We start from the raw sequence: 22,964 nt of genomic DNA, 5'->3' as shown, positions 1-22,964 counted from the left end.
AACAACTAAACATTCAAAGGAAAGGTAAAACATATTAAGCTGTTTAATGCCACATATTTTTAGTTCTTTTTCTGATTTTTCACCGAGGTCTCTTTTTTTATTTGGCCCCCAACACTACCAAAAGCTACATAACTGCACATAGAGGTCTTGGTCATTAAAAACAGAATTACGGACTTAAAAGTTATCTATGGTTGTGCAAGTTTCAACTTAACCCATTCAAACAATGAGCTTTTATATAGCACTGATTCGTGTATTTCTTCCATTTTTTCCCCTTTCTATCTACATTTTGGTAGAAATTATGAACAGGCAAGGACAACATTACAAGGACAGCAAAAGGTTAAACATTTCACTCTTATAGAATAACATAATAATAATAATAGAAAAAATTACCAAGCAAATCATTTAATTCTTTCCGGATGATTTCTAGCAACTTAGGATTCAAAACTCTTTAATAGCTTTAGAATCACATTTACCTCTTGAGATACCTCTTTAGATGAGAAACTAAGAGTGTTGAAGAAAAAGTGAAGCCTTCTGAGCTCTTACATCCCCCATAAAAATTCGAAAGTTTTACGATTTTCCCCATGATTTTCTAAGGTTTTCTCTACAATCCACTGACTTTTGGGCACTTTCTTTCAAATGTCAAGCAGAATCAAAAATACAATTCTTCACACGTACGTTACTGATTCTATTTTATATATAAACATAAATACAATTTTTTATCTTTTCAATGTCTCAGGCAAGATAAGCTGTCCAAAAATATCAGAATGTTTTTCTGATATTTCTGATCAAAGCGTTTTTTTTTCAGGCGATTTTATTGGCTGTTTTGGCAGCAACAACAGCTAAGCCTTTCATATATGGTCACCCTGGTTTCCAACCATTGTCTTACCCATACTTCAGGTATGGCGCATACCCATACGCTGCCTACCCCTACAGCACACCAGTGACAAAAGTTGTTAAGTCAGCAGAATTGAAATCTATAGCAACACCTTTCACCGTGCCTTTAGCCCCAGCATATACTGCAAGCCAGTATCATTCTCAAGATGAAATTGGGCAAGCTAGCTATGGGTATGCTCATCCAGGTCAATCCCATGCAGCAACAAGAGATGCATTCGGTAACGTCGTAGGAAGTTATGCTTACATAAACCCGGATGGGAAAGAGGTTCGTGTCAACTACGTCGCTGACTCCAACGGGTTTCGTGTTGCTTCAAACGATCTTCCAGTTGCCCCAACAGCCCCAGTGTTTGAAGTACCTGCCGAACCAACTCCTGTTGAAGATACACCAGAAGTCAAAGCTGCTAAGGCTGAACATTTCGCCGCTGTCGAAGCTGCTAAGGCACGTAACGCAGAAACAGAAGAGGAACAGACTTCAAACCGTCGAAAACGCTCAGTTATTCTCACCTCACCAGTCCAACATATAAATCCATTCTCATACAGCTACGCATACACTTCACCGTCAGTATATCGTAGTCCATTAGCTTATGCAGCACAAGTTCCTTACACTGCCCCAGTTGCCTACGTAGCACCAACTGCTTACGCCGCTCCAATTGCCTATGCTAAGCCTACTACTTATACTGCTCCAGTTGCCTATGCTGCACCAGCTCTTCCAGTGCAACCAGTCAGAGAAGCAACACTGACAAAAACTGTTTTGAATCCAGGTCATGCTGTATCCTACAGGGTAGACTGAACTAACAATCCTGCAAGAGCCTCCACCAAATTTATTCCTAAATAAATAAAACTGCCAAAAGAACTGATTGTTTTATATTTTGTTGTTTCTAAATAAATTTTTGCGAAATTACCCTATGCCTTTGACTGTTCATTCGAAAGACAATCTTGGGCTACAAAAAGGAAAGAAAAATCGCCTTGAAATCTGGTTGTGTTAATTACTTAATTAATAAAATAGCGACTATATAGATATACGATCGACTTTCTTTCTATATTTTGGTAGAAATTATGAACAGCTGAAGACAACATTAGAAGTGTTTGAGAAGGTTTTCTTTCAATGAAATACAAATAGCATTGAAAGAGAAGTGAGGCATTCAGGCGCGTACACCTCCCTCTCTGACATGTTCACGATTTCTCCCATTAACTCTTGATATTTCCTGGGTAATTTGTCTTTTTTTGGCACATTTATTTTGTAACGTGAAGTCTCATTGAAATAAAATTCTATATATTTACGGAACCGACACTATCATACAAAAAAAGAGTACTTTAGCGACATTGTCACATAAATAAGAGCTGCTTTTGAGCTCTTAAGCATGAAAAGCTTTTCTAGAATAAGAGCAACAAAAAATGTTCTCTCCTATTAAGGAAATTTTACTGGCTATGTTGGCAGCAAAAACCGTTAATTCTTTCATATAAAGCAACCGTGCTTTCCAACCATTGTATTACCCACACATCTCCAGACATGTACCATATCCATACGCTTCCTACCCCTACGCTACAAAAGTGGCAACAGTTTAAAGTCATCAGAGCTGGTATCAACAGGTTCCGCCATGCCTTTAGTCTCAACACTTACTGCAAGCCATTATCATCTTCAGAATGAACTTGGACAAGCTGGCTATGGATAAGCTCATCCAGGTCAATTTCACAAAAAAATGAGAGATGTACTAAGAAACTTTGCTGGAATTTATCCACACATAAATCCAGAAGAGAAAAGGTCAATGTCAACTACGTCGCTGACTCCAATGGTTCTTGTGTTGCTTCAAATGATCTTTCAAAGTCAAAGCTACTAAGGCTGGACATCTTGATGTTATTGAAATTCCGAAGGCACGGAACCTCAAAGCATACGGTGAAAAAACTCCAAACCGTCAAAACCACTCATTCGTCGTCACTTCGCAAGTCCATTACATAAAGCCATTCTTCCACAGCTTCCCATATACTGCACTAACAGTATATCGTAGCCCATCAGTTTGTGCGGCAAAGTTCTTTATATTATTTCAGTTGCCCATGCTTCACTGACTACTTGTACTACTTCAGCTGTATATATTGCTCCGGCTCTTCCAGCGCAATCAATCACAGATGCAACACTTATTAAGACAGTTATGAATCCAGGTAATACTTTAGCCAATAGACAGGAAAATACAAACTGCTCGAGCCCAAATGTATTTTATTCCTAAATTAATTTAGCTGCAATAGTATCTGATTCTCTTTCTAATTTGCTGTTACTAAATAAATTATTTTGAAATTACACTGGAATCCTGAAATTTGAAATCTTGAGGTCAGGGATTCGAGTCCTGATGTCACTGGTTATTTGGTTTGGAACGGGGTCGATGGTGTGACTCTGTAAGCTCAGCCAAACTCGACCCAGCTCTAAATGGTTACCTGGAGGAATCTGCGAGAAAAACACGGGAAGCGTCAGATGATTTGCCCCCAACCTCGCATAACACTCTCGGCCGAGACGTTGAATCAGGAGATCGATACCTACGCAACGCAAAAAATCGGTCAGCATGCGAAAAAAGTTTTTAATAAGTTTTTACACTGCATCTTTAATTTTCATTTGAAAAGACAGTATTGCAAAGCCTAGTTACTAGAAAAAAAACATATATTTTTTTTCGAAGATACAGAGACTACTACATGACTATACTGCAGCTTAAGCTGCTAAGGATCAAAACCTGAAATCGGAAAACAAATACACTTCCAACCATTAAAAGCATTCAGTTAACTTATCCTCGTCGGTCCAGTACGCAAATCGCACTCTCCTATAGCTACACCTATACAGCAGCAACAGTTTATTATAGCTGGATAGTTTATCCTGCAACAGCTACCTATATTATTCCGGGTTTCAGCACTGCACCAGTTATTTATGCTGCTCCAGTTGCATATGCAGCAACAGCAAAATTCAGAGAGGCATTTTTTTTTAATTCAGATCACCCTGTATCATCCACAGTTAACAGAAGAACGCAGAATATTCAAGCTAGCATCTAATTTATTTTGAAATTATCATAACTGCCGAAGTGACCAATTTTTTACTGTATGTTATTAATAAAATAAAATATAAGGTTTCGAAAAGTTTTCAGAAGCTGCTTTATTTTGCTTCAAGGATTATATACTTTAAAAGAGAGTTCAAGAGGTTTGAGGGGGAGGGGGATAAACTAAAATTTATACAATAACTTTAATTTTTTTCTGGATTATGTTGTTCTTCATGTTCAAAAAACATGTTTGTTTTATAACACTGATGCACTAAGAAAGGAATATAAAAGAACAGAAATATAGCAAGAATTCTTTGTCATATTTTTCAGATAAATTACATTCTTACACGGTAGAACAGATTAAAAAAAAAATTAAAAAAGAAAAAGAACATTCTTTGTCAACAAGAACAAGAATTCCTGTCATGTTTTTCAGGTAAATTACATTCTTACACGGTAGAACAAAATAAAAATTTTTAAATAAGAAAAGGAACATGAAATAAAAGCCTAAACTGTAAATAAATTATCTGGCATTTAGTCTCATACAACAAACTCCAGCAAGAGAAGGCTTCAGTCAATAACTAACAACATCAGGTGAGGGTGGGTAAAATACAGACTAGATTTATCATTGCGAGAAAATGTAGCCCCCTGCCTACCAATGAAGTTCCAACGCACGATTTTATTGTTTATTGGTACCTTCATTTACTGTGTAAAGAGAGTAACATTTCGGGTTTGCCCCTTTTATTCTTCCTCTGCCACCGTTTTTCATTTGTCGCAAAAAAGAGGTTAAGGCCTGACTTCGCGACTTGAAAGTGTGGACCCAACTAATGATTTTGACAGAACATTTTGGGAGTTACGTATAATTTTGGCCAACAGCCAAAAAAATACAGTTTTTGCTTCTGACTTGAGTGAGAGTCAGGAGTATGTAAAATGAAGTCGAGAGTTGAGCAAAGGAGTCTATCTGAAGTTCACCTTCCAAACTTTCGTTTCTTTGACTTGTGTTTCTGATTTCGAATGAAAACATTGTTTAAGCAACCAAACAGCGTGCAGTTTCAAACTGAAACTGGCGCAAAACTTCTTAAAACATGCAATGATTTCTAGGTTTAAATGCCAAAATATATTCTTGGAGTAATAGATAAAAAAAAAATGTGATATCCAAAAAGCAGTTTTTCCCCGGGAGCTCTGTCTCCTACTTTTACAAGCCACTTCAGTTTGTGATTTTGTTGAACTTACAATTTCATTTCCTGTGTTTGGGAGGGAGGTAGAGGATCGGTATCACGCTGATCTTTGAAAATTGTGTGCACCACTTTGTAATTGGGTTGCATTATCGTTTATAAACATTACGCAGCCATTTGCTTGAGGACGAACTTCCCTGCCTTAAAATGCGTAAAGGTAGACCGACAATCACAAAGAAGTATCCCAAAGTCTCTCGTAAAGGAGATATCTCCAAGCAATGAAACTATAAATTTCCAATGTCTGAAATGTCTTGATTGTGCCTAAGTATAGAAGGCAGTGGGAACTCATAAGTGGTGAAAGTCTCTGAAAACCCATCCGCTCTGTTTCCCTGGCGCAAAATTACTAATCCAACAAGTTTCAAGCAGATTGGAGGGCAGAAAAGGAAAATATGTCACTAAAAACTACCATGCTCATACCCTATTGCCCTAGAAGACCGTCCCTGTAAAATTCAAGTCGATCAGTAAAAAAAAAAATCTACCTAGCCTACATTTTTTGCTCAAAAGTTTGTGATGGAGCTTGGCTGTGGAGAGGCGGAGGGCAGAGCCCACTTCGTACTTCTGGCCCCACGGATACAATTCTTGTTTGAATCTGCCTCAAACTAGGCGTAACGTGTCTAACTTTTCACTCAGAAATGGAGAAATAAAGAGTTCGGAATAATGAAGGTGGCGACTGTCCGACTTTGGTTCTCTAATCATATAAACTGAAACTTTGCGTGGTCCATGATTCTGGTTTACAATAGGTGCAACATGCCCACACTAATTCTGAAAGTTGGGATTGCCAGGAATAGGAGAGTTGAAGGATCCAAGGACCAAAGTTGTGCCTCTACTATTCCAGACAGAAAACCTAGAGTAATTCCACTTTAGGGCGTAGCATACCTAGCTTTCTGCTAAAGAGCTGGTGCAGAGTTATCGAAAGGACTAGGGGTCCATTTTATGTCTTCTATAATATGGACTAAAATCATCACACATTTTCAAATTAAACAAAGATTGATATACCTAACTTCATACTACAAAGCCATAGGTGGGGAAGAGGGAGTTTTTGAGGAATTGGAAGAGGGTAGTGGATTAAATGTAAAACGAACAGAAATCAAACAAACAATCAAATCAAACATAAAGATTACACATACCGATATAGATGAAGAAATATATCCTAAAACGAGTAGAAATTGAAACAAATACTCAAGTCACATTTAAAACCAATAGAAATTACTACAAACAGGAGTTTAGCTACTGTCGCTGCAAATATTCTGAAGAGCAGGCTTTAATTTTCCAAACATCGACGATAAATAGAAACAAAATCAAATGACTATAATAATCAAGATGACTGGAAAGAACTAATGGAAATAAACTGAATTTTTAAACGAAAATTTCAGCCATCAAAAATTCATGATTTTATTCATTTTTTTATTTTATATTTATAAAAATGCCGAAAATATACTTGGTTTTCTGTAAAGCGCAAATTTCCCAAAATAATTCAGAAGATTTACGATTATGGGGAAGGGGGCAGTAGCCAAATGACTGTTCGCGGTAATTTCTGGTCGTTTAATGTTTGACCTGAGTACCTATTTGAATATACATCAATATCTACTATCTTTATGTTTGATGTGATTATTCATTTAATTTTTGTCCTTTTTGAGCTTAATTTATTCTTTGGTAGTAATGCCTGGTCGTTTTTATTTTCTATTATTATTGGACTTCAGTTCTGCTCGTCTTAAGTCTCAATATAGTTCTTTACATTTCTTTGAAAAACTTCTTCCCAAGTTTTATAAACTAATTTCAGTTCATTTTTGATTGCCGAAGTCTTCAGCATATGAATTAAAATATCGGATTCAAAATTGCAAAACCCAACATTTATTAGCGTTATTCCAGTTAGACAATTAAATAAAAAAAAACTAATTTTTTTAGCTGAAAGTAAGGAGCGACATTAAAACTTAAAACGAACAGAAATTACTCCGTATATAAAATGGGTTGTCCCCTCCGCAATCCCTCGCTCTTTACGCTAAAGCTTTTAATTGTTTTAAAAAGTAGAATTGTGGCAAAGAGTCAAACTTTAGCGTAAAGAGCGAGGGATTGCGGAGGGGACAACCCATTTTATATACGGAGTAATTTCTGTTCGTTTTAAGTTTTAATGTCGCTCCTTACTTTCAGCTAAAAAAATAGTTTTTTTTATTTAATTTCTGAACGTTTTTGAATTAATGCATGTTTGGTTTTGGCTCTCCGCACATAAATTATTAAAATGAAATTTGTATATTAATTCTTTTTTTGGCTAAATGGCTTTCTCTTAGTTTTGATCAGACGATTTTGAGAAATAAGGGGTGGAGAAGGAGGCCTAGTTGCCCTCCAATTTTTCGGTTGCTTAAAAAGGCAACTAGAACTTTTAATTTTTAACGAACGTTTTTATTAGTAAAAAATATACGTAACTTATAAATTAGCAACTTACGTAACAAACTTTCATAATCTTATATTTTTATTATGTATACAAGGGGGTTTGTATCCTCGTTAATACCTCGCTCTTTACACTAAATCTTAAGTTTTGTCCCAATTCTTTAAGAATGACCCCTGAATCAGAAAGGCCGTAGAATAAATAGTTGAAATTACTAAAAATACTTTAGCATAAAGAGCGAGGTATTTATCTCCTCCTAAATACCTCGCTCTTTATTCTAAAGCATTTTTAGAACCCCTCATATGCGTAATAATCTCTGTTCGTTTTAAGTTTCAATGCTACTCCTTCCTTTCATTTGAAAAAACGTTTTCATGTTTATTTTTCATTGTTTTCTTATAGTAATGCTAGAAAATCATGCGCCCTTTTCCTTGATTTTTCTTCCCCATGACATATTCCTCCAAGGAAAGATCCTCCAACATAGCCCCCTCCCCTCAGCCCCACCCCCCAAACAAAATAAAATCCCCCTGAAAACGTCTGTACACTTCCCAATAACCATTACTATATGTAAACACTGATCAAAGTTTGTAACTTGCAGCCCCTCCCCCAGGGATTGTGGGGGAGTAAATCATCCCCAAATACATAGTTATTATGGGTTTCAACTATGCTGAACAAAATGGCTATCTCAAAATTTTGATCCGTTGACTTGGGAAAAATGAGCGTGGGAGGGGGCCTAGATGCCCTCCAATTTTTTGGTCACTTAAAAAGGGCACTAGAACTTTTCATTTCCGTTAGAATGAGCCCTCTTGCGACATTCTAGGACCACTTGATCGATACGATGACCCCTGGAAAAAAAAACAAAAAAAAACAAACAAAAAAAAAACAAACAAATAAACACGCACCCGTGATTTGTCTTCTGGCAAAAAATACTAAATTCCACATTTTTGTAGATAGGAGCTTGAAACTTCTACAGTAGGGTTCTCTGATACGCTGAATCTGATGGTGTGATTTTCGTTAAGATTCTATGACTTTTAGGGGGTGTCCCCCCCCTATTTTCTTAAATAAGGCAAATTTTCTCAGGCTCGTAGCTTTTGATGGGTAAGACTAAACTTGATGAAACTTATATATTTAAAATCAGCATTAAAATGCGATTCTTTTGATGTAGTTATTGATATCAAAATTCAATTTTTTAGAGTTTTGGTTACTATTGAGCCGGGTCGCTCCTTACTACAGTTCGTTACCACGAACTGTTTGATAACGGTGGCCAGATCGAGCCATGGGTTCACTGAAGATTCCAGGAAATAAAGTATAAAATAAACCTCTGAATATATTTACCAGGAATATAACAAAGCATACAGACAACATAATGATAATTTAGTTGATCGTGACGTAAGCAACATCATTTCATTCTTGGGGCAAACTGCATTAACAACTTTACGGCTACTACGGACATAGTCTGCTAATCAACCATAGTTAAAACCGTTTACCGTACTTGCGGCCAGGAGCAAAAAGCATAAAATAAACATCTAAATATTTTTACTGTGAATTTCACGAAGAATACAGACACAAAACAATGATAATCTAGTCGATCATGACGTAAAAAAATGACTCAACATCATTTCAATCTTTACCGCAAACTGCATCAACAACTTTTCCCGCCAAGAGAGCTTACGGCTACTACGGACACAGCTTGCTAATCAACCATAATTAAAACACTCTACTTGCGTCACAAACATAAACAATGCAACTAACCACACCCTTAGAGTCATTGCTCGCGCGGTTCTACCAAGATTTCAGACTTGGAAATTCAGAAGAAAGTAAGGAGCATACTAAAGAAAACAAAAAGGTATGTTGGGCAGTAACAGGGGTATAAAAATGATAAACATGTTTCATTCGCGGAAAACATAAGCCTCACGATTTTGCACCATTGCTGCAGATGAAATATCGGCAAAACCACAAGTCTCAGAAACTGGAACACTAATCTTAAATCCGAACAACTATTTCATCAAATTTTTATTTTGGGGCAAATAGACGGGCAGTTTTTTTTCCTTTTCTCTGCAAGGTCTGGATATTTTACAGCACCGTGTAGCTTTCAGATTGAACAGCTACGTATCTCTCTATAGATATATACTAATTTTGGCTATAGGTTTACACATTTGTAACTTGGAAAGCTCAGAAAAAGCAGGCAAAGGCATATGAAAGTAGTAAATTGAATGCTTACAATGAAAAACATCAGTATCTATATTTTTGCATATTAGTTTAGTCCTAATACACTGGCACCAAACCAACTAGTTTCAGAAACTTGACCACTAGTCTAAAATTCAAAACTAGTCTCATTCAACAGTAATTACTAGACCTTAATATGTACATTTTTCGTTTTTTTTTTCTCTCTTAGTAGAGCTATCTCTATGTACTCTTGAATTAAAATCAAGTAGTTGGGGGGGGGGGGAATCAGGCCATGGCTAATTGTAGAAAAAGTTAAGATGGTCATAGAACTAAGGGATGAAAGATTGGATTGCTTTTGGGTTGACGCGTGACGGACAATGGCCGCTGGAATTGTATGTAAGATATGGGACTGAATATCTTTCAATCCGGCATTGCTTTCAAATTGAGTGAAAGGTGAAAGCGTGGCTTATTATACGATATACTAATTTCGGCTATAGGTTTAGTCATTTGTAACTGTTAGAAGGACATGCTTTATTGAATAGGCACAACTGCCCCAGAGGTGCTATTCATGTAAATGTGGACGTGTTAAGATAAAATTTAAGTAGGTAATACCATAGTGCTGATAGATAATAAAGTAGATAATCACTCTTAAGTTTTGCTTATGGGAGAGGAATCAGATAGAACAAAAACAAGAAGTATGCCTTTAATTCTCTATTCAATATTCGTTCAGTCGTTGTTCAGATAATGGGGCCAGAAACAGCCCTAGGCTATACACACAACTTTGCTAAATTTTTTGGACCTAAATTTATTTTTTTTTTTTTGCTTATTATCAGCAATAGTTGGTCCAAAATTCGAGATTTGGAAAAATAAAAAAAAAACACAATAAACCTTACAAAAAGATTTTTGTCGAACAAAGACGATAAATTAAAAAAATCAACAAAGGTTTTTGTTAAATAGGGCATTAAATATGGGTTTTACTCCCTACCTCTCTTAAAACTTCTCAGAAAATATATGTCATTTCCAGAGGTGTATATTATCAGCAGTATCTTCGAGAATTTCCGAACATAATTTCAATTGCTTTTGAGGTATCGTCGTTTCTCAACACTAAATTTGTAATGCAATGTTTTTTTTTTTCACTCAGTTAGTATATAACACCAGGAAAACTTACACAAAATGCACCGTCTGTATTTATGTTTGTGTTCCTTAATTCCTCTTAAAGACATTCATCAAAATCATGTATATCGTAATCATATACCATTTATCCTATGCCCTACAAAGGGGTTTATTTTGGACTAAATTATTTACACAAATGAATTTTCATTAATTTTATCAGAGAAAAAATCTATTTCACACTTATTGGTCAATGATTGCGACGAAATTAATCATTGTATTTAAATAGGTATCGAACGGCGAATTTAAATAAAAAACAAGTTTTTTTCACTGAAAGTAAGAAGCGACATTAAATAGGTATCGAACGGCGGATTTAAATTAAAAAAGTTTTTTTTTTTAACTGAAAGTAAGGAGCGACATTAAAACTTAAAACGAACTGATATTATTTCGTATATGAAAGGGGCTGCCCCCTCCTCAGCGCCTCGTTCTTTACGCTAAAGTTTGACTCATTTTCACAATTTACTTTTTAAAACAATACAAACTTTAGCGTAAAGAGCGAGGCGTTGAGGAGGAGATAGCCCCTTTCATATACGGAGTAAACATCAGGTATAAATATTTCAATTAATTTTTACTAACGTTACACTTAATGTTACACCAATTAATATTTATCCTTATTTCCTGGCTGTCTCTTTATGACTCTCTTTTATCTTATATCCTCGCCCCGAAGAGACGCCTGCGAGGGGAAAAGGTGGAGGCAGATTACCCAGGAAACTGAAGCGCGGGTTGAGTAGTATCGCATGGAGCACGCATAGGATGGCACATTACCATATGAGAGCCTTTAAATTTCAGAGGGTAATTTCGAAATTTATATTTGAGGAGATCTGAGCTAGGTGACTATAAATCTTGGTCTAAGTCTTGAAGATCGATTTCATCCTCATACATGCCCAGGGACTACCCAGGAAACTGAAGCGCGGGTTGAGGAGTATTGCATGGAGCCCGCATAGGATGACACATTACCATATGAGAGCCTTTAGATTTCAGGGAGGGAAATTTCAAAATTTACAATTGAGTAAATCTGAGCTAGGTGATTATAAATCTCATGCCCAAAGTCCTATGGACAATAGCCCTAAATACAAAAAAGAAATCAATTTAAAAAAAAAAAACTCTTCGCCAATAAATGCAACAATGCAACGATTCAGAGTAGAGCAGCATTCAGCCAAATAGAAAAATGAGACTGATCTATAATGCAACTCATCGATCTTACCAACCCTGATGTCGATAGGTAGTAAAATCTCAGCCGATAGGTAAGATTTTGACTCTGAATACACCCTTTAGCATAATCTGAAATTAAGAACTAATCAACCCTAGGTAAGGTAAAAAGGTAAAGGATACGGCATCAGACTTCACAGTCCGTACCGGCGGTGCTGATCTCCGTTTCTTGGCCCTTCAGCCCGGAAGTGCAATGGGGTAATCAAACCTAATATAAACTCCAGAAATCCAGTTACCTTTACATATAGTATTGGGTATTTCAAGTTACACCCTTTTGGCAACCTAGATGCACTTAGTGTCGTATGATTGAGTTTAACACTCCCTTCAGTATTCCCTGAAATTTTCGACTTAATACCCTTAGGCATTCCTAAAGCACTATAGGCGGACCCTACTAACAACCTGAGTGCACACTGTGTCTTTTGACGTAATGCAGCATACCCTAAAATTTTAATTTAATACTATTAGACGTTTCCCCATTTGACAACATAGATGCAAAAAGTGTCTTTTCACTTAGTTCAACATCACCCTCAACATGTCCAGAAAGTTTTAAATTAATACCCTTAGCCATTAGTAAGACATTACAAATACCCCTTTTACGACCCTTTTACAACCTTGACAGATGTAGTGGCTTCTGATTTAGTTAATTTATATCCTCCTAACATTCCCATAAAGGTTCGATTTAATACCCTTGATCGTGCTTGAGATACTTTTCATACGCACATTCAACAACATGTACGCATATATTTTCTTTTGGATCAATTCAACATCCCCATTCCCTGAAAGTTTTAACGAAATACCCTAAGCTATTCCTGAGATACTGCATATACGCCCTTTTGCCAACCTGTATTCACATAGTGTCTTTTTTTTTAGTCCAACATACTCCCAATATTCCCTGATACTTAAATATTAGTACCCTTAGCCGTTCCTGAAGTATTGCAAGATACACCCTTTTCACAACCTGGAAGGATAAAGCGTCTTTTGATTTAATTGAACACCCCCTCAACATTCCCTGAAAGTTCAAACTTTAAACCCTAACATGGGGTACTTCATGTTGACAAGCTGGATGCACACAGTGTCTTTTGATTTAGTTCAACGTCCGCCTCAACAAAATATTTAAGAGACGTTTATGTTTGCTAGTGCGTTTGAGTATAGAAAATAAATTTCAGTGCATTTTAGCATGAGGTTGGTCAAATTTTGGACATGACTTGATTGATGAATTCTCTACCATTATCTGATTGCAATATTGCTGGAGCACCAAATGTTAAAATATTAAAAGAACGTGAAATCTTCTTATAAGTGCTTGAAGTGTAAAAACACGGTCAGTAGTTGAATAGCTTTTCCGATATCCTCATTGCGTCTTGCTAATAATGTTGCCCTTGTCTAGCCAGCACTCAAATTGAACATCTAAAACCTTTTCTAAGAATACATTAAAAGTTGGTCCTCGGCTAATTAGATGATTATTACTGCGGTCACTACTGTGGTCGCTATCACAAGGTCGCTCTTTTTAAAAATAGCGGCTTTAAAACCGACTTATTGTATGCTGTGGGCGATCTAACTGAAACCATTACCGCATTAAACAACATTAATAGAACTGGCAATAGGGGCTCAATTATTTTTAATTCATAGTCGAGAGGATTCCATCAATCCCCAGAGAAGGTCCTCCACAGCAGCTTTTGATACTAGCTTCAACTCACTCTCTTATATCTCCTATACGAGCTGGTAAGAATGCTCTGTGAAGGGAAATTCACTAACAATTGAATCAATCGGTTTGCTAGACACTTGCGGGTTTATCGGCGGACAGCTAAATCTATTATTTTCCTGGTTTTCGAAATAAGTCGAACAGGAGTTAACGTCCATGATCGCTTTCATTGGTCAAGCGACGCACGTAAAAACTACCATAATTCTTTCATACTCACGAATCTGCGAGCTTGAAAACAGTTTTCTTGTTTATTCAATTTTGAATGGTGTTTTATCTATTTTTTTATACTAAAGCCTTGTCTTTCTAACTAACATAAATGGCTAATCCAAATTTTGACAGGGCTTCTTGTCGTTGCTTTGACCAATTAGCATTTATACCTTATTTAATAAACTAAAAACCTTGCTGAGTTTTTACTCGTCATTTCATTTTCGGCAAGATTGGTTTCAAAACCCAGCCAGCCTCTTAATGGAGGAGTTGCACCAGGGAGACCATAATTTGTTCGGGGTCCGAAGAAATTTCGCGTAAACCCTTTGGACTATCAAAATTGCTCCCTAGCAAAATCGATCTTTCAGCGTATTCCTTTCTTCCTCAGTCCAGCCATAACTCACATGAACAGGCATACATCCAGTTATAGAATTCACCCGGTTTAAAGCTATGACCCTGAGGAAATTTGGCTTATTTTCGAAAAAGGGGATACACCCCCAAAAAGTCAAGGAAACTTAATGTTAACCTAAAATCAGATTCAGCATATCAGAGACTTCTATTTAGAGGTTTCTGGCTCCTATCAACAACAAAAATGTTAAATTTTGCACTTTTTTCCATGAGAAACATCACTGATGCGTGTTTTATTTTTATTTATTTTTTTATTTTTTTTTTTTAAAGGAGTGATCGTATCAAACTAATAGTCCTAGAAAATTGAGAGTTGAATGGAAATAAGAAATTCTAGTTCCCTTTTCAAGTGACCGAAAAGATTGGAGAGCAACTGGCCCTCTCCCATGCCCCTTTGTTCCCCAAAGTCATCAGGTCAAAATTTTGAGACAACCGTTTGATTCATCATATTTGAAAGGTCCAATAGCAATGCCTTTGGGGAAGACATTACCATCCATACTCCTTGGGGAAAGAGCTGTAAGCTACGCAATTTGTCCATTGATCACGTATAGTCTTTTATCTGTTATTGGGAAATATACAGATTTTTTTGCCATGGGATTTTTGCGGGGGAATATTCGTCGGGGTGAAATTTTCGCGGAGAAGATTTTCCGAAAAATTTTTACATGGGGAGGGGATTTTCAGGCATGATTTCAAAAAACGGTAAAAAACTTAATGAAAAATCTTCAGCAAAAATTTTCAAATTAAGTTTTTTCAAGTAAGGAGCAACATTATAAGTTAAAACGAAGAGAAATTATTCGTATATGTTGGGGGATGTCCCTTCTTCAATCCTCGCTCTTTATGCTGAAGTGTGTCTTTTTGCTACAGTTCTTTAAGAAAGACTATTCAAACAAAAGGGCCGTTAAATTTGAATGATCAGCATTTTCAAAGAACTTCAAAACTTCAACTGTACATTAAGAGTATAGTACCACCCATTGTTGTATCAGTTAACACTGGTAACAATTGCAGCCCTATTGCAAAACAAATGTTCTAATAATTTTAACGGCAAAAAAAGCACATGAAAATTTAAGCCAATCACTAACAACTACCAAATCAATGCTCCAACTAGAAGGTTTTTGGAACAACACGGATATTATTTTAGCAACTTAATTATTTTGGCAAAGTGAGCCTCCTACTGGGTTAATATTCCCAGTGAAATACACTGTTTTGCGACAAGTTTAAAGCTAGAATCTGCACTGAAAGTAAAAGATCTCCTTAAGTTCTGTAGTTTCGGATTTAGCAACTCATTAAGCCAGAATAATTATGCAACTTATACTTTTCTTGGGTAATGGTCTGAGTTTGTTTAAGAAATAAATAATTGTTCCTATTTTGACATGTTCTGAGCTTGTTTTCAACACGTTTTTCAATTTAATAATACCGAGCAATTTTCAAACAAGTAATTCAGTAGACGGATAAACTGGATCTCAGCACTTAAATGATAGCAACATCATTTTCTTATGTTCAAGCCTAATAAGCAAATGAATCCAGAAAAATAACATGCAAAAAACTTGCATAGGGAGTACAAACCTTAAATTAGATAAATATCATTGAAGTATTATATCACCATACTAAATACTACTACTACTACTAACAACTCACCGCAGTACCAAGCCGCCTGAGGCCGGCAGAGGTACGTACGCTCTTCCTCCATCCCCATCTATTCAAAACCTTTCTCTTTACGCTCTCCCAGAAAGTTCTATTTCCCTTAAATGGGACGTCACCATATTATATGTGATATTTTGGTGATTATGTTATATCCCCATAGCTACGTTATAAAACCAGAGGAAATTGCTAGGACATTACTGAGATTTGAAAGGTTTTCAAAAGATCACTGGACGACAGAATATTTTTAATATGATCATAGTAGGTGAAGCTCTGAAGGCTTGTAAGGTTGAGTCCTCTATGGTTTCAAAGTAAGATAGAACATTTTACCTTTTCTAGACGGCGATGGAGAAGGGGCAGCAACTTTGAAGCCAACAGTGTCAGCTTTGGCTTGGATAAGAACTTGCATATTTTCAGCACCTTCTTTTACTTTAGCCAGAATACCTGAAACAAAAGTTTTTATTAGAATTCAGTTTTATCTGAAAACAAACTAGAAATCTATTAGTATATATTTAAAAAGATACTTTAATAGTAAGACAACAACAAAAAAAAGAATCGAGCATTAAAAGAGCAATAAAACGTTACTTCATCTATTTAATCATAAAGCCATATAAAAGAATTTAGAAGCTAAATTGTACTTGAAAAGAAAAAAAAATACATGTTTTACTGCAAGCACAAGTAATAAAAAAAAATAAACAAAGCAGCTATAACTAAACAACAACCAGACTGAATTATATTCTTAAGAAATGCAAAAAGCTTCAGGTAAATATTTTATTGAAAATTGAGAAGTCAGGAGTCAGAGATCATGAATGTAAAAAAAAAAAAAAAATTCAAACTACTGAAAATATTTATGTGTTCACACTTTTTCTTCTCAGGAAATAGTTCACATCCCTGCAGACTACTGTAGATTCCTGTGAAACCGATAATTAAACTATGTAGTGTTCATTTAAAGTACCAACGACAATGTATTTTCGACGTAACACCTTACAGTACGTATTCTTTTGTTAGACCACACTGCCGTTCTCTGACGAACAAATTAATTTTCAAATGGAGAAAAATTCATTTATTTAGAAACTAAAAAAAAACACTTACAAAAGTGCAAATATTTCGATCCCATATACAGCGATCGTCATCAGTAGAATTACTAAAATAATACAACTGAAACTAGCATATTTATACACACACACACACACACACACAAAAAAAAAAAATAACCTTTCAGACAATTCAAAAAAAGATGAACTTCCGAATTATTCACTAGATTATTTTCAGAAAGAGTTCGCTGAAAAATTTCACTAAAGCCTTGATGTAAATTTCCTTCTTTAATCTTGTCCAAAGGTAAAACAAATTTCCAATAAAGGTGGCAGAGTCTTCCGTGTCTCAAAGCAATTAAAGAAAATCTTAGAAAATCGCGTTTTCAGGTATGAATAAACCTAAAATGGGTCCAGTGGAAAAAATGTTTTACGGTGATGGCCTTAGTACCTAAATAATGAAATCAATGATACAGAACCAATTTAAGAATTTTTCATAAGCAGCCTGGATTGGACATTTATCTGTAGATCTATGTCAAAAACTTGAAAAGTAAAAACACTGAACTACTTAGACAGACAAATATGCAATTGGGATTATTCTCACCGTGTTTATCTTTTTCCTTTAACACTTTTTCCATATTGCTGGCTTTGTCCTTTACCTTTCCAAAAAAGTCTGATGCAAAAATAAAGAAAAAGGGATATATTAACAACAACATATAAAGAAATCACCAATACTCTATTAACATTATTATTGATTCGTTCCCAATTTTTTCCCATCCAGCTCTTGCCAAACCTCTTAGGATCAAAACTTAAAGTTCTAAATTTCAAACAAAATTACAAATGTGAAGCATTTTCTGACACAACAATAGATACACATTCAAAAGCTTATCTGAATGTTTTTGCAAGTATGACTATGATTCAATTACGTCAGCCAAGTCCGTCTTTTCGTGTGCATGAGCATGAAAAGACAGCAGGTTGCTGAGGTAAGCTAGTAGTAGCCTAGCTGTAGCTAAAAGCATAGGCTGAGTCGTGTTAGTGCATAGATGAGTATAAATTACAGACAAGGGACCTCTAGAGATGAAAAACATTTGCTGACATTTTTTGCCCATGAGGGAAATAATTTTCTACTAGACTGACAATTCAACTAATAAGCATACCTGCGGCATACTATACTTAAGACTAAGCAAACTTGAAAACAATAAATCTTTGACGTTTAATATTGTCTAAATAACTCCTCTTTTTTTGTCACCCCTGTTTTTTATAAGGTGCTGTTACTTATTTGATATAAGTCGCCTCTACGTATAGTCCATTTTTTGCATAAGAAGACGGTTACTTGAAGCCAGTTACTTGAAGCAAAACTTGAGTCCATGCAGGACAAAAGGGAAAATACTCATTTTATGTATATCTAGATTTTGTCTATTTATTACTACAAGAAGATACTTTTGCACACCTTAAGTAGTTGAGATTATTGTCTATTTTCAATTCAAATTTGGTTTCTACCTTTCCATTCCAGAGCAGAAATATGAATTGAAAAAATCGAAAGAATGGCGGAACAGACACAGATAGTCCTCTCCAACATATATTATAAAAGCCTAATTCAACTCACACTACGGGTTTTGGCCCAAGGACATGTAAAAACCATCCTTTTTGGCCCTAGACTACAAAGGTGGGCCGCCTTCCAAAATATATTATATTCCTTCATCCGGCCTATAGTTCACACTTTATGCAAAACCCCAGAGGTTAGACAGTTGTCACTTCTCGCAATTAATTATACTTAGCTGCATAAAAAAGGCAAACAATCAGACATGCTTCGTTTAGTTATAAGACTCTCATTTTGAAAGTTTCAAATTTCTAACTAGTGACTAAAAAATCCTTAAATAAAATTCTTGATAAATATTAAACCAATTTTGAAATACGTGCTCACTGTCTTTTGCTCGTCGACTTCAATATTGCAATATTATCCGAAATTTGTAACCTAGAATCTTGATTACAATTTTCAGATTAATAGATTACTAGATGCTTGCAAACCATTGGTACCAAACAGGGAGAACTTGGAGCTATATTGAAAAATGTAGGCTACATATTACAGTTCCATAGGGCATTATATTGGACTTTGTATCATATTTCTAATTCGCGGTTCCAAAATCCCTTTAATATCAATCTTACTGGAGTCAAACAACATTTCTAAAATATGCAAGTACCCTTTTCTTTATTTAGGACTTCCGATGGCCTTGAAACTGCAAAGCTCAGGCACCTTTGAATGTAGAATGTACTTGGAATTTAACGCCATTTGGGGAAAACATAGAACATATATTATTTTACTAGACTAATACTGATGCTCGTCTTACAATTAAGCCTCACTTCAAAAATACTTAAATACAACGTTCAGTTTGGTAAACCAAAACAGTAGGAGATCTCAGATTTCACGATCAAACAAGTCTTACCCAGGCATCAGAGTCGTTTATTCAACATCCTACGCAGAGGGGGGGGGATAACGAATAGGATAGGATGGGCTCTAAGCATAAAGGTGAAATCGAAGAAAGAACTGTAAATGAATCTATATTTGACCCCAAGATACCGAGTTAACTTTGAAAATCCCACATGGCTAAAATTTTCTTCATTTTTTTTTCTTTTCGAATCCAAAATAAGTAAAAAAAAATAATAAAAAAGCTAAGATATTAGAAGGATTAATTTGTAGTATTAATAAGAGAACATTACTGGTTTCGGGGAAAGAACATGGACAAAATTTTAATGTGTAATTGGAAACAAGCTGAACCAATTCGTTGCACCAAATCCGACTTGAACCAACCGAGCTCCCTGAGTTGCTAAAGAGAGAGTTACAAGTCTTAAATGTGACAAAAATAACTCTTAACGCATTATAAATAGCCACAGCCAAGTCTCTCCTCCCTCTTATGCCGAAAAACGTCAAATGGATCCAAAACACTTATTTTTCCTTTTAGTAGGATAAACTACGATTAAACAATAATAGTGTAGCATGGTGCTCATGCTACTAAAGTAAGTATTAACTATACGGAATATTAATACTCAATGATATACCTGCTATTTTCTTTGAGGCATCAGGAGATGCAGATCGTGTAAGTGAAACTATTCTTTGGTGTTCACTATTGTTTGTTAATCCTTTAGCTTCAAGAAAATGAGGCGTCATTGTGTTATAATCTTCAGTTAGTAACTGAACTGAAATTGAAGAAGTTGAAAAAATGGTCATATCTATTTCAACTTTTATATTAACAGAATGGCCACAAAATTATATCAAACCAAACTTGGGAACATGCTCCTTTTTTGGACACTCCATTTCCTAAGAAATTTCCTAGGTAAGAAAATCTGTTGAGGTGAAAACCATTATTAGCCTCCTATATAATAAAGATAAGTTGTCTATTACTAAGTCAAATAAAAACCTGGCTCGAGACTCATGCTAAAATGGCATATTTCAACGACCAACAAAACAAAAAGAGAGTGCTAATAAACGTGTACATAACACAACCAAAATCTCACAAAAAAAAATGATAAAGCTAAATAGAATTGCTTATACAATATTTCCTGGTCTTATTTTTGAAAGTTTTTCAATTAGAACTTTCTTTAAAACCAGGCTGAATCTTATTCTGTAGTATGGAAACAATTTGTTAATATTGAATCTTACAGCGTAAGGCGATTATTCCTGCCAACTGTATTAGAATACCGGATGAATAAACAGATTGGTTATTGGTTAAAAGACCATACTGCAAGTCTGTTATGTATTGAATATTATAGCCTTATTTTTTCCTAATCATGCTCTCCGTCAACATAATGGACTGGAACAGGTATGGATGTTAAGATAATATATGATACTAGGATAAACTATTTTGAGTGTATGGTAGCTGAAGCTTCTAAGAAAAAAGGGTAAAGAATACGGCATTAGACTTTACAGTCCCTACCGGCGGTGCTGATCTCCGTTTCTTGGCCCTTCAGAACGGAAATTATTTCATTGTCGTTACTGTCGAAAAAAAAAATCAAATAGGGATAAATACTTTTATAAGACAGTGATAATTAACAGAAAATACTGGGTATTTCAGTCAAATGTGCAGTGACCGTCATCAGCAGAAATACAAAAATAAAACAATTAAGATCAATGATATGCAAACAAAATAACATAATTATGTATTGTTTAGTGCCCTTATTTTTTTCAATGTAATACCGGAAGCAAATCTCCTTGACCTTCCAGGTTCCTTCCAGATTCGTTAATTATGGGAATGAGGAATTAAAAGGTTTATTGGAAAATCTTAATTTTTTGCTTGGGAGGGGGATATAAAATTTACTGTAGAATTAAAAAAGGACGGAAAACTTCCTTTTCTGGATGTTCTTCTTTTAAAGAATGAAAATAGTATGGATTTTATAATTTACAAAAAAAAAACGACTAATAACAATATTTTTTTTCTTTTATTTCCGGTCACGCTCGCCATGTAAAAATTAGTTTGATCATTTCTTTAACAGACCTTATCTGTTATATACGCAGGGGGAGGGCTTCGGGCCCGGGCCCCCCCGAAATTTTGTGAAATGTTTAATTTCCCCATGATTTCTTGGGATTTCTGACAAAAGTAGGACATTTATTAGGAATCTAGATACATGTGTGAAGCCTTTTTTTGGGATTTTACAACATGCAATTATCCGGTGAAGTCACTGCCAATTATTGACCCATTTTCTGTCTAACTTTTTACCCTCTTTCAAGTAACTAGCGATTGTACTGTTTTTTTGTTGTTGTTTTTTTCGTAAAGAGAGTTTGCTTTCCACAACAAAATAGAATTATCCTTGATATTAGGGCGTTTATCCCCTTTTCATAAAATTTATCTTTTCAAGATAAAGTACAGCTTTTAATGGATCAATTTCGGAAACTATAATTTTTCATTAAAATCGATGTTTTCCCAATAGAAGAACTACCCCCCACAGCACCCATATTGCACTGTTAACCCTAAAATTCCCCTTTCAGTGGGATATAATAGATTAATCACTGGTTCTAAATCGCTATGAACACAACCTGAGCCTAAAACGTACTTTTGAGGCTTCAGTCCTCTTCCCCCCCCCCCATCTGCTACAATACTACAGATTAAAGTTAATCTGTATTTTTCAATATACGTGCTTTTTCCATTTATTTATTTATTAAATAAAAAAGTGCTACTTTATATCTGCGGCTTCGAAGGTTTTGCCCCCCCCCCGAAAATAATTCCTGCGTACGTGCCTTGACCCTATCTTTAAAATTTGCTCTCCATTGAGAAAGAGTTGTCTTTTATAAGGCAAATACTAATAGGTAACCAGTATCCAGATTGGTTAATTGACTAGACTTTTTCAAAAAGAAGAAAAAACTTTATAGAGATTTATAAGGAAGTCTTGGAGGTACTAACCAGAATTTGGAAATGAGGTTGGTACAACGTTAAGACTATATTTCGTCTGCTTTAAAGTAAAATTCCAAACCTGCAGATTTCAAATCAGCTCTATCGGAGCATATTTTTGATTTTCCGGACCATTTTATCTTATTCAAAAATGTCTCTTTGGTTTCTATGGCCTGGGGTTTGAAGCAAAATTTCCGGGAAACGATTGAAGTTAAAAATATGGGCATTAAACAATGCGTAATTATGTTATTTTGTATATATATATCATTTGTCCTAATTGTTTTATTTTAGTATTTCTACTGATGACCATCACTACTCATGTGACCGAAATGTTCAGCATTACTTAGTGAATTGTCACAGTAAAATAAAAAGATTTATATCTATTTGAACTTTTATATATCGTCAAGGAAAGGCAGTGTGATCTATGAAATTATCTATTTTGTTATTGTACACTGTTTCCTTCAGGAAACGTACGTCGAAAACTTTTCGGATTTATTAGGGCAACAGTTGGACTTCAAGTTAAAGAAATACCTCATACTTC

At 35.3% G+C, this 22,964-nt stretch overlaps 2 protein-coding genes across 5 annotated transcripts in view; one reads left to right on the top strand and one right to left on the bottom strand.

Moving 5' to 3' along the window:
* LOC136032079 (WD repeat-containing protein 7-like) overlaps positions 1–22,964 on the bottom strand; it is a gene marked incomplete in the record, with an annotated part of 230,139 nt that overhangs the window by 96,190 nt on the left and 110,985 nt on the right.
* LOC136032341 (uncharacterized) overlaps positions 1–22,964 on the top strand; it is a 46,757-nt gene that overhangs the window by 19,342 nt on the left and 4,451 nt on the right. Inside the window, exons 5-6 of the mRNA XM_065712665.1 lie at positions 806–1,683; positions 3,681–3,846. Coding sequence (XP_065568737.1) covers positions 806–1,683; positions 3,681–3,846 — 1,044 coding nt within the window. The remainder of the gene's footprint in view (positions 1–805; positions 1,684–3,680; positions 3,847–22,964) is intronic.

The sequence above is a fragment of the Artemia franciscana genome, chromosome 10 (assembly GCF_032884065.1).
Source record: "Artemia franciscana chromosome 10, ASM3288406v1, whole genome shotgun sequence".
In the NCBI taxonomy this organism is placed as follows: Eukaryota; Metazoa; Arthropoda; class Branchiopoda; order Anostraca; family Artemiidae; genus Artemia; species Artemia franciscana.
Note: the sequence above shows the minus strand (reverse complement) of the source record. Positions and strands in the feature narration are given on the sequence as shown.